The 12,310-nt window shown below is 41.6% G+C and overlaps 1 protein-coding gene across 1 annotated transcript; it reads right to left on the minus strand.

Moving 5' to 3' along the window:
* On the minus strand, positions 1–7,764 carry LOC6631492 (ATP-binding cassette sub-family A member 17). Its single transcript, XM_002055090.4, has 11 exons — positions 7,426–7,764; positions 6,784–7,360; positions 6,058–6,201; positions 4,342–5,994; positions 2,753–3,591; positions 2,337–2,683; positions 1,930–2,262; positions 1,669–1,822; positions 1,400–1,597; positions 481–1,251; positions 1–414 (listed from the first exon to the last, which is right to left on the minus strand). The coding sequence occupies exons 1-11, from the start codon at positions 7,689–7,691 to the stop codon at positions 216–218; spliced, it is 5,481 nt and encodes a 1,826-aa protein (XP_002055126.3). The 5' UTR covers positions 7,692–7,764; the 3' UTR covers positions 1–215.
* Between the last annotated feature and the right edge of the window lie 4,546 nt (positions 7,765–12,310).

The following is a 12,310-nucleotide window of genomic DNA, read 5'->3' on the forward strand; positions in this document are numbered from 1 at the left end:
TAGGAAAAGAATGAGTACTTTATTTGGGATATGCCCAGACTTAAGTTAGCCCCAATGCTTTTAAGATTTGTACAGAAATTGAACTGAATTAAGGAACATGATGAATATGTGCTTGAACCTATGAAATATATATAACATTAGTATTAGATATATTTTCTATTACCTATTATGCCTAACTAAAAAGAGCAGCAAAATCGTATGAAAAAATATAAAAATTAGATATCCTCGTCTTCGATTATTTGAATAGTTCGACCCGGCTGTCCCACAACGTTTAAGAATATTGATTTGAGGAAAGGTGAACAGATCGTGAATGGAAAAAAGATATTTTTGTTTTTGTGCAACGTCTCCAGGGCCACCGACATACTATACGTTCTTTTCGATAGCCAGAAACAGGCCATATGATTGGTCATGGATCTGAAATCATATATATACATATATATGTACCATATACACTGAATAGTTATGCATTATTTAACTTACTTAATGATCGCATGAGGGAAGAAATGTTCAATTATTGAACAGAACTGAAAGTAATCCTTGTTCTCGTCGGTGTTCCGATATTTGGACAAATCAGAAAGTCGCGCCTCATCCTTATCCATAGACTCCATTCGAAACTCATCAATTTTAATACGTGTCTTGATAACAATATACTCGTCCAGCTGCTTCATTTGCAGATCCTCCCGGTCACCAATGACGCACAGGTTCGTACGGTTCAGCAGGGTTGTCCGGTTGGCCACGTCGCAGTACTTGGGATCCGAGCTGGTATAGAGCACCGCCTGGCCGTTGAAGCACTGCGATTGAATCAAACTATATATGTTGCGCTGGCTGCTCACATCCAGATAGGCAAAGGGATCATCCATTAGAATGAGCCCAGCATAACCAATCAGTGATATGGCAAGGCTCAGGCGCTTCACCACGCCTCGACTGCATTGGGGCAGCAAATGGAATCGACTGTTATATAGATCGAATATCTGTAATAAGTTTTTCGCTTCCTCCAAGGCATGCGCCTTCTTCAGACCACGTATGATCAGTACGATTTGCAAATACTCGATAACAGTCAGTGCCTCCTTGATCGTATCGTCCTGTGCGCAATATCCAATTAGCTTATGGTTATCGTGCTCACTGTACTGATACGAGTACTTCCCAAAGCTGCTTATGCTGCCCGCGCTGGGGGGATAGGCGCCCAGAATCGTCTTGATCAGCACCGTTTTACCGGAACCGTTCACACCCACCACGGACATGATTTGGTAACTAAATTAAAGCAATAGCAAATTAAAAATATATAAGTGTAATATATATCATGGCTACAAATGGCAAAGCCAACCTTAACAGGCCTTCGCTTGTCCGTTTGCAGCCTTGTTATACTTATTAATATTTTTTATATTTATCATTCACGTACCGTTCTACCAAGAAGTTGATATGATTGAGCACTACATGCGTTCGAAAAAACACTGCCAAATTCTCGACATGCAGCGCCTTGGTCTTAACCAAGGGACGCTCCAGTGTACGCACACGTATCTTCTCCTTGATCCACGTGTTGTCGGGCTCATTCTCGTTGGTAAAGTGAAGAATGCTTTGGTCAAAGCAACTGTCGGGGCTGTAATAACGATGAGAAAATAAAAAAAGTTGGGCAAATTTCATAGCAGCTTAACTTGGTGGCCTACTTACTCGATGTCCTTCTTTAGGGTATCATTACTTCTGGGCGGCTTTAATTTTGCCACGCTCAGACCAAATCGTATGTAGATAAATCCCCATATCAATATCATAGTTAGATAAGCAGTCCATGTAAACTCCCAGTATGGATCATCTCGGCGCTCTTGCTCTAAGCAAAGAAATTTCGATATTAAAGAGTGCAGACGAAAGTACTTGACACATGTCGTTGAAAATATTAGATGTCTTAAGAGGATTGCATTAGTTCTGAGCACTTACCACAACAATTTGGCACCATCTGACACTGCTCCAGATGTACACTGGTCTTGTAGGTCTGCTCATCGGCGCACACATCAATTATTTCGGATATATTATTGAGTCGCATCAGATTGTTGACCATCGCATAAATTGGAAATATGTTGAGTTCCCCGACATGGCCATGAAATTGTATTGTCTGCCATTCGTAACTTGACAAATACAATACGATACCGATCGAGTAAAATATTATGATTACAATATACCCAACGCGCAGATTTGCCAGCCAGTACGAGAGCAGAATATTGATGGACGTAACGCAAGCGCCCGCAATGAGTATGACATAGAGAAATGCGACTGTGGTTAAAATTCAATGAATTGTTGCAGAGTCGACTCGTCTCAAATCGAATCGAGCAAAGTTAATCACTCACAATTATCATAAATATCCATGGGCAGTGAATTGTGAAAGTATAAAATGACCGCATTCAATGGAATCAGGCTGGCGATTATCCCAAGGACACCATATATAAAGTTCGCCACGCTGAGTGTACCAAAACGCATGCCACCGATAACCTCAATGCGATGGTAGGCCGTACCGTGACCCAGACCAAAGTCCAGCAGCGGCATTGACCAAACATAACAGAAACAGAAGCTCAACGTTAGCCAAATGACCCAGTCCAGGCAGTTCAGCTCATTGGTCATATAGACCGTGTGCATGGTGGAGAAGGGCAACAGCTCGAGCTTCACATTAATGCCAGCTTTGGGATTGACAAAGGCCCTATACATCAATTAGATCAATTAGAAAATACGAGACACTATTACAATGAGATCAGAATGGAGCACTCACACGGCCAATGAGTTCATGACCAGACTCAAGCTAATTGGCGCCGAGTGCATTAGATTGTTGTTGTACAGCGCTTCGACTGTCTGATCGCTGAATATGGCGGCAACAACGAAATTGAGATCGGTCATGATTAGATTCTTTGCCGTATACCATCTGATGTATTCGACCATCTCCAAATTTGGATTGATTTCGATAATTCGCTGACCGAGCGTGGCATGCTCCAGATAATGTTTACTTGCGGCACGCACCGGCTCCAATAGGGCTCGTTGGGCCATTAACGTGACCGTGTGCTGAAAATGGTTCATTGTCATTGATACTGTGGGCAGCTGGTAGCGTCCCTCCTCCAGGTGCGGCATGATGAAGCACCACGTGCAGACAACGCTGGGCAATAGCAATTGGAGCATCAGCACGGTGCAGCAGCGCATGTCGACAATAAATCGTTTGCGCAGCACCACACGGATGTGGGTCAGCAACTGAGCAATATCGGTCAGAAATTTACTCTTCTTTGACGAAAGTCTCGTCACCTCGACTTGACGTATGCGATTGGCCAGCATGGGCAATGGGTTTTGCATAAACTCAGTGTTCTTCACATGCTTGTGCATCATGGCCTTCAGCAGTATCTGCTCGAGGGAGGTCGTCTTTAGCTTAAAGCTATCCAAATGCAAATCATTCATTTTGATTGACAGCAAATCCACCAGCTTATACAATAGCTGCAAGTCCGCGTGCTCAATGGCAAAGACGGCTGTGTCGCCCATCTTCGATTCCAGATCCATGCTTGGTATGTGATAGGCGAAAAAATTGAATAACAGTCGAAAATTGCAGCCGGCGCCCAAGTAACAAACCTGTTCATACACAATCAAGTGAAAAACTGTTCAAAAATAGCTACAAATATGCAAATAGAGATTTTATTAATGCACTCAAGCAAAGTTTTCTTGAAAAGTTCAAAACTAAAAAACATTTCTCTATTTCTACTCTGTGCTGAAATTGAAGACATCTATTTACATTTACGAATTTTCGAATACGTTTTTAGTGTGCCTCGCAAACTGTTACTCAAAACAATGACTGTAAAACTTTGAAAATGGCTTGGGCAGCAAAACTGAGTTCCGGAAAAAGTCACGCCCGTGCACATGCATTTGCAAAGCATCGGCATTTTCAAGTAAATGTTTTCAAAGCGTTTGTGAAACTTTTTCAATGTAAAGCATTTGAATAGACTGAGTATTAAATTTGGAATGAAGATTATCTTATCACGATATACGACATTAAACTTCAATTGCCGTTTAAATTTCTTCATAACTTATGAACTTCACGTGCATATTCAGTTTTTTTTCGGAACATTTCATGGGATTCTTAGAAGCGGAGATTTATTGTCTGAACCTCCTACAAAATTGAATTATTTGATAGTATATTTGTTATATGCATATTTATCGCTAGGAAAAACTGACAAAAAGAAGCATATTCAATTAAAAAGAGTTTGAAAAATTCCTGCACATAGAAAAACTTTACTTGATAAACTAGAACTGTCCCCCATTAAATCTTATATTTATGAGAGAATGTTTCGGAACTCGATAAATTCGAAAATTCGGATGACTTACCAAGCGATAGACATTCTGGTTCCTGCGTAGCAAACGCATCTCCTTGCCGCAGACAAACAGTTTGCCATTGACCAAAATGCCAATGCGATCGCCCAGATTGCTGGCCACATTCGGATAGTTGGTTGTGATCAGTATGGTGCGATTGGATTTCTCGCGAAACACAAAGTTATAGAAATGGCGTCGCTTTTCGGCGTCCACGCCCTCCATGGGCCTGTCGAGCAGCACGATTTTTGTGCGTCCGGCGAATGCGCATAGCACCTGAAGGAGTCGTTTGTGTCCATTTGTTAGCATTGCGACGGGCAAGTGGGCCAGATCGCCGGCATGCAACGAGTGCAAATATGATTTAACATCATGTTTCGTCTGGCTGGCCGATAGGCCGCGCAGTCGACAGAAGTAGGCTATGTGCTCGGCGAATGTGAACTCATTGAAGAGATTGACGGTTTGCAGGGATATGCCTACGTGTTCGAAGGCACGCGCTGGTCGCTTGAACACATCAAAGCCGTCAATTAGAATGCTGCCATGGCTGGGCTCCGTATGACCACAGGCCATATTCAGTATGGTTGTTTTGCCGGCAGCATTGTGGCCCAGCAGGACCAAAAGCTCATTTTGATATACTTTCAGTGAAAACTTTCGCACCACAAAGGTTTTGTTGAACTTTTTCCAAACGTTATTAAATTCGATAACAATCGGACCCTTCTCCCCATCACTTTCCTCCTCGCTGTCTGTATCCCCGCTGCTCTCCAGCGGCTCGTTCACGTTGGACGCCTGCTGCAGGTAGAATTTCTGGGAAATCCGCTTTGGATCGCTCTCGAGCATGCCCTTGTTCTCCATTTCGTAGTTACTTAGCCAGACCAACAGTTGTCTGTCCAGTACATTCTGCTGATTGACCGGGCGCACAGTTTCATCTGATTCGCTTGTGGAACTCATTGATTCGGTGCTAATATCTGTATCAAATTTGCGTCTCGGCTGATTCATTATTCTCGTTGGCACCAATTTGCTTGCCTGCTCCTTGAGCAGCTGCACTGTTTCTTGTAAACGTTCACGTTTATCTGTATAATCAGAAATGCGACGCGACAGGCTCTCCTTGAGCTCCTCCTGATGTTCCCTAATTTTCCTTTTCCGCCGTTGTCGTCGTCTGACCCACCGTCGTGCCTTAATGGCCAGATTTTGGCATGGCACACATTTGATCAGTTTACCAGACCACGGGCATACGTTGCAGTCGAGAACCATTGCCAGTACCATATAGAATACGGTCTGGATATAAAAAATTCCAATGAGCATTAACAGCGTCAGATCCTTTGACATCAGCGTGGACATCAGATATTGCTTGGCGCTCAATTTGCTAATATTATAATACTCAAAGCTCAACAATCGCTTCAGCCCGCGACACATTGTCACATTGCACAACAGATACGAGACCACAAGTAGAATATTGTTCGACAACGAGGATTCCAGCGACTGGCCCGTCAGCAAAGGCAGCGTCGCCACGATCCAGCAGGTGGGTATTATTATCACCACCATTTTTGTGGTGCGTATCATTACGGCCAGAAGCACCGAAAATGCCACGACAGAGAGCACATACGAAAAGAAGAAGAACAGCATGATATGCCATGGACACTTTTTGAAGACTGATGAATTTAAGCTCCACTCCACCTACAATTTGATTATATCTCAATGATAATATCCATAATATCCATAAGGTACAATATATCATACCTTTAGCACTACGGTGAATATCAAGCAGGAGATGAGCTGCAGGCAAAACCCATTGAAATACCAGGCCGCAAACTGCCAAAGGCTTCCGACACTGTTTCTATTCAGCGAATAATGAAATGAGAGTTCACGCTCCTCAACTATTTCCTATAACAATTTTATATTATGTGTGCGTTAAGACTCTTTGTATTATATATAAATAGAAAAAAGTGGTATTTTTATAGCAGATTTGGCAATAACAAAAGTCCCAATTTGTAGCCGAATTCATAATTACTAATATCGCATATCAATGGTACTTAATTCTTTTCTACTTGATAACAGAAATGATAGCTAGGTAAATTTGTACCTTTTTGTACCAAAACTGATTTCAAAGCCGAAAAGTAAATGAAATACTAACAGAGCTGATGAAGCGAACGTTGCGTTCCTAGCTGTTGACGATATATAAATATATGGGACAGTATTTGATTTTAAGCACAAAAAATCCAGAATTTAGAGCCGGCCTAAGCTAAAAAATTGCATAAAAATAAGAAACAGGCCGCTGAATCTCTACAATAATTATAATAATAATAAATGGTACTTTTTGAGAAAATTGATACGTCTGCGTACAAATGAAATTTTTCCAGTGGAAAAAGTGTTTATGGCATGGATATAATTGTCATAATTAACGCTCAACGCGCGAATGTAAATATGTATGAATATATGTATGTATGTATGTACACATGTACGTACCTTTGTTAGAATGGTGACGGGAAACATGAATCCTAGCAGCAATACCAATACACACGTATCGATGCCCTCGCTTATCAACTCATTAACAGTGTTATTAAGGCCAAAGGTACGTAGCAGCACTTGTGGTATCTTTGCGTTGCCGGACGCCTGCTGCAGATACTCAATGCCAATGTAGTACTGAAGCGATATGAACCCCTCACGCACATAGTTGGACACGGGCGTTGTATTGCTGGGAATGTAACTAGCAGGATGGATGTCGAGCATTTGGTTCACTTTCCAATTATTGCCAATCCATGTGTCTTCATAGAGCCTCAATTCGGATGGCATCAGTATCGAATAATGCAACTGCATGGGCAGACCATGCTGCGACTCATCGACATTGTGAAAGCATACGCTGGCAATAAAATGCTCCATGGTCGCTCGTATGCGCAGCTCGTTGCAGTCGTTAAAGCTCGAGATCTGCATCGGTGTCAGAGACATAACACTGAGGGCACCATCAACCAGTTTGCGTATGCCAGCTGTTGTGTTTGGGGCATAGCCTACCATTATTTTTGGTATGAACACATTGCCCTTGAAACTGTATAAGCGAGTAGTATAATCTATAATTTTCACCCCTCTATATATCTAGTGTCGTTGACTTACGTTTTTTCCTCGCGGATCATAAATTCGCGGCGCTTGTTTATTTTCTCTATGAGTGCTTGCCACCAAAATTCATATTCAACGGCCGTATCTGAGCTTGTTTGAAATTTCGGTATCTCTGGTATATATCGCAGCAGAATTATAACTAGAGAAAATAACACGGGCATTATCATCATTGCAAGGAAGGTAAGCTTATGCTTCCTTTGCTTTTTAAAGTGTTTTGATACCATTAGACAGAAAATTCGACATTTCGGAATTTTGCACGGCATGTTCTAAAGTCTGCCCTTACGTAATGTGTCCTTTTATTTTTTAATTCACTTATGTTTTTTTATATAATTTTTATAGTTTATCTTTTATTGACGAGAAAGCTAACTCACAGTTTGCTATGATGTGTTCAAGCTCAAATTTCGTACTCAAAACAATATTTTTCGCCTGTTTTGGCAGCCTAAAAACTAGCAATTTAGAGAAGGACATTACATTTATTTGGTTCAAACAAAAAGAGCCTTAACATTTTTCAGGCCCGAGGCGACCATTTGGCTATTTCGCACAGTTCGCTTTTGTATCGGTGCATGACGCTGGGTTCACTTTTATGTCGCCTGCCAAAGTTGAGTGCTAGTGAGGTCAGCATATTGCTATTTAATGTAATCAAGTCGGTGTCCTTCATCACAACTGGGCAGCGTTCAGTTGCATAAATACACCTGCAAAATATGTTCCTCTTGTAACTGTTGTGGTTCATAATTTGATTTCGCTTTTAATTAAAGTGAAAATTTTGCCGTCAAAGTGAGTCTGTGTGTGTGTGTGTGTATGTATGTGTGTGTTTTGAATGAATCGGTTCTGACCTGATTTAAAAAAAAAAAAAAATAATAATAATATTATGATTTTAATAACCCAAAAATTGTGCATACTTTTAGTTGCTTTTACCATATTCAGTTTCATGACCACAAAAAAAAAGGACATATTTGTGCTTGGGAATACCCTTATGCGCTTTCTCAAGACATGTGTCATGTCAGGGCCATAAAAATAAAAAACAAATAATAAAAAACCCAGTAGCGGCATCAGCTTCAAGATGGCAAGCGCATCTTTGGGCCCACTACATGCTCTACGAGTACTCGGTTAAGTTATACCAATGTGTATGCGTGTGCTTGTGCTTGAGTGTGTGTGTGTGTGTCTGTGTCTGTGTGAGTAGGCATTTGTGCTATGAACACAAGAGCTGAGGGCTACGTGTCCTTGAATATTAGGCTACATTTTTGTTGCTATTTTAGAATGCTCAGATTGATACATTTTGTACATTTCAGATGAAGGGGACAATTTCGCACCACTATCAGCAGCACCCGAAAATTGTTCGTGCTAAATTCTTCAAGTCCGTGCACGGACATAAATATGTACTTGTTACTTATTTACATACATACTGGACTACTTATGTGTGTAGGCATGGGTGTGTGTCCATGTGTGTGTGTGTGTGTGTGGGCCTCTTCTCTGTTGGCTCCACATCTTAATTATATTTGTGCGCGACTTGGTGTGTATGTGAGTATTTCAGAAACAGATGTCTGCTTGTGTGACAAAACACTAAAAATATCTCAAGCATGTGGCATGGTATGCCAGCAGTTGCCAGCAACAACCAGGCTGGGCACCAGTGCGCGCAGTCAGGCACTCAGTCACACCGCCAACCCTCATACTCATGCATGAAACAACAATCTTCAACGCACCGCCAAGCCCCATACACACACACACACGCACACGAACACACACACGCACACACACTCACATACAACCTATTCAGAATCTTCAAACCGAAATTCCCCAATGCCCATGCCAATGCCTATGCCCATGCTCATTCCGGTTGCACAAAAAGCAAATGTCAATGCTCACTCCGCACAGCGGTAAAGTCCAGATAAACAGAGAGAGAGAGAGAGAGAGAGAGAGAGAGAGAGAAAGAGCGAGAGCGAGAGGGAGAGGGAAAGAGAGAATGAGAAAGAGAGAGAAAGAGCGCGTCAAAAGTCCAACTGTTCCATCCAACGTGTGCTTAAAAATTTCCCAACTTGTAGCAAACGAGAATAATAAAAACAATACATATGAAATATCCTCACGCATGCACGAGTCGGCAAATAGAGCGAGATAGAGCGTATGTGTGTAAAAGAGAGAGAAAGAGAGATAGAGAGTAAGAGCAAACGAATGCGATATATACAACAGCTATAAGCAGGAGTGCGCGCGCTCTTTATAGAGCTCGACTTAATCTGCGCAACTGCTCACGCGCACATTGTCGAGGCCGAGGACGTTTCGGCAAAACGTTGTGCATCCATCCAATCCATCCAAGCCACTGATGGATGCTGGCTGCATCTCCAGCTGCTGGCCTAGTTATTCAGCGAGGAATAAGGTGTGTGTGTTTACTTAGTGCTCGCGCTCTTTACGAACCACTGCGAAGACGTCATATAGAGAGAGAGAGAGAGAGAGTCAAAGATGATTTGTGTATGTGTGTGTGTGTGTGTGTGTGTGTGTGTGTGTATTTGTATGTGTGAGCGCTGTTTGTGTGGTCTGATTGTGTCACTATGTCAATAGTTGTCGTTGGTCTTCTTGGCAGGTACTCCACAGCCACTTGCTGAGAGTAGTGAGCGCCGCTTTAGCCGTCGTGCTCTTTGCAGCTGATGTGTCTTGCTGCCAGACTGCTCTGCTATTCCGTGTAACCCCTGGCCAGCATATAACAACAGCAGCAACAGTAAAAGCAGCAGCAGCAGCGGCGTAAGGCGCCTCGTTATTATGTTTACAATGTTGTGTAAAGTTGTAAATGAAGCACAAAGACAACACATACATATGTCTATATGTATGTCTATATGTGTATATACGTACATATCTGTATATATATGTATATATATGTATATGTACAAATATATGTATATATATATTGGTCTAAACTCTGTGTACACATACAGGTGTGGCGTGTGCATGTTTTAGTGTGGGAATAACAAAAGGCAATGAACGGGCAATAGTGACGCCAAGTGAGCGGCAGGGGCTGAAGTTCACAGTTCACAGTTTGTGTGTGCGTGTGTGTGTGTGTTTAGGTGTAGGCATAGGTGTGCGTGTGTGGTTGTGTGCGCTTTTTGATTTCTCATTTGATTGTACACCCATTTCAGTTCCCGTCCATTTACAATGGGCATTAATTATGTATGCCTCAAAGGTTCAACTGGAAAATTGGACGACTTCTAAACAGCAAACATTCAGACAAAAAGTGTAGCATAGTTTTCTGCGCTCACTACTGCTGCTGTTTCTGCTGCTCTTTCCGCTGCTCCTGCTGCTGCTGCTGCCACTGGGCGAGTAAAGCGTTAAGGGTGTGTTGCGCGGGTATAGTATAGTAGTTAGGTGCGATACAGTTTGGAGGCATTGGGGAGGCTATGGGCCATGATTAGATTTGCAAATCGCACACTATTGAATTTGACAGCCTTCAATTGATGTAAATTTTCAATTTGTGATTACTCGTTTTTACCAGCCGGAATTCCGGAATTAACTTAAACGAAATTATGCATATGTGATTGCATTTGCAAATGTCTGTATGTATACAAATATATATCTGAAATATGCATATATGTATACGCTTTTGAGTGAAGCACGCGAAAAATTATGCCACCCGATAGTATTTATTTTTATTGCCGAGGTCAGGAGCTCTTTTGTACTTTTTGTTCATGGCATTACAAACAAAACGAGAGCATCCCCAATGGCTAGTCTAATGTCTCAAAGCATCACACAATAAAAGAAACAAATTAGCTAGAAATCGGCCAAAGCTGAATTTGTATGCTAAAAGATGGTTGGTAAGGCAAAAAAGTTCAATGAAATAAAATATGGCTTTGAAATAAATATAGTTGTTCTTTATGCCAAGTCTGATTAAAATATTGAAAGACAAATTCTGTTGAAAATTCTTAGAACAGCTTGAGGCTTGTTAGATTTAATTTACAATTAATTCCAAGAACTCACACCACAACCTGAATTCCCGCGAAAAGCCACTCACCATAACTTACATGTATATAAGCATGTGAGGTTAGACTAGAGATAAAATTTAATTAAGTTTCTGCATATTATTATTACGTTTAACTAAGCTTTGTGGTCACGAAGTGCTCTAGAGCATGAGTTTGGTTAAGCAGAATGACTTATGGCGTGAAAGGCTTATGGCAGAATTTTCTCGGAACTTGCACTTAGACAAGTGTCATTCAGTTGAACTGCGTTTGCTGCTCAGTGTTAAGTGATGCTTAACACTAAATTGAAGAAGTTGGTGCAACCGGCACTCGGAACAATAAGATATATAAGCAACACAAACTGCGGCAGCCAACACCTAACCAATTAAAAGTTTTAAAAAACTTTTCGAATTAACTCGAAAAACAACTTAATTTTTGTATTATTTGGTTTTTGTTTTTGTTTTTTGTTTTTTTTGTTTTTTTTTTTTTGGAATTTTTTGTTGTGTGTTTGTGTGTGTGCCTGAATATATTTGAGACCCGCAGAGTGCTTCGAAATTGCGTTCCCAATGCTTGGGCTAGTCGCTATGTCTGTAGTTGTATTTTATTTTAGATGACTGAGAAACTTTGCTGTCGGCATGTGTGCGGTCTCTGTGTGTGAGACTGTGTGTGTGTGTGCAAGTGTGTGTGTGTGTCTGTGCTCTTGCGTATCTACAAAATATCCCATTTTTCCTAGATAGGTCCATACGTCCATCGTGTAAAACAGGGGCGTTGATGCTCCCGCCCTATACATTTTGGCCTACATCGCATAACGTAACGCACCGAGAGACTGAGATAGAGCGCCACACAGAGAGGGTGACGCCGCCAAAACGATAGTCAGCAAGGCGCTTAATAAGAGACCCCCTACTGGTAGCTGAATCAAACGTGAGAGCAAAGAGCGTAACTGAGGC

The sequence above is a fragment of the Drosophila virilis genome, chromosome X (assembly GCF_030788295.1).
Source record: "Drosophila virilis strain 15010-1051.87 chromosome X, Dvir_AGI_RSII-ME, whole genome shotgun sequence".
In the NCBI taxonomy this organism is placed as follows: Eukaryota; Metazoa; Arthropoda; class Insecta; order Diptera; family Drosophilidae; genus Drosophila; species Drosophila virilis.

Excerpts from the sequence above, each read along its gene's own strand:
- LOC6631492 (XM_002055090.4), bottom strand. The coding sequence starts at position 7,691 with ATGCCGTGCAAAATTCCGAAATGTCGAATTTTCTGTCTAATGGTATCA. Across the intron at positions 6,202-6,783 it reads CCGTCACCATTCTAACAAAG|GAAATAGTTGAGGAGCGTGA; the intron begins GTACGTACATGT and ends AAATTGTTATAG. Across the intron at positions 415-480 it reads TTCCCTCATGCGATCATTAA|ATCCATGACCAATCATATGG; the intron begins GTAAGTTAAATA and ends ATATGATTTCAG.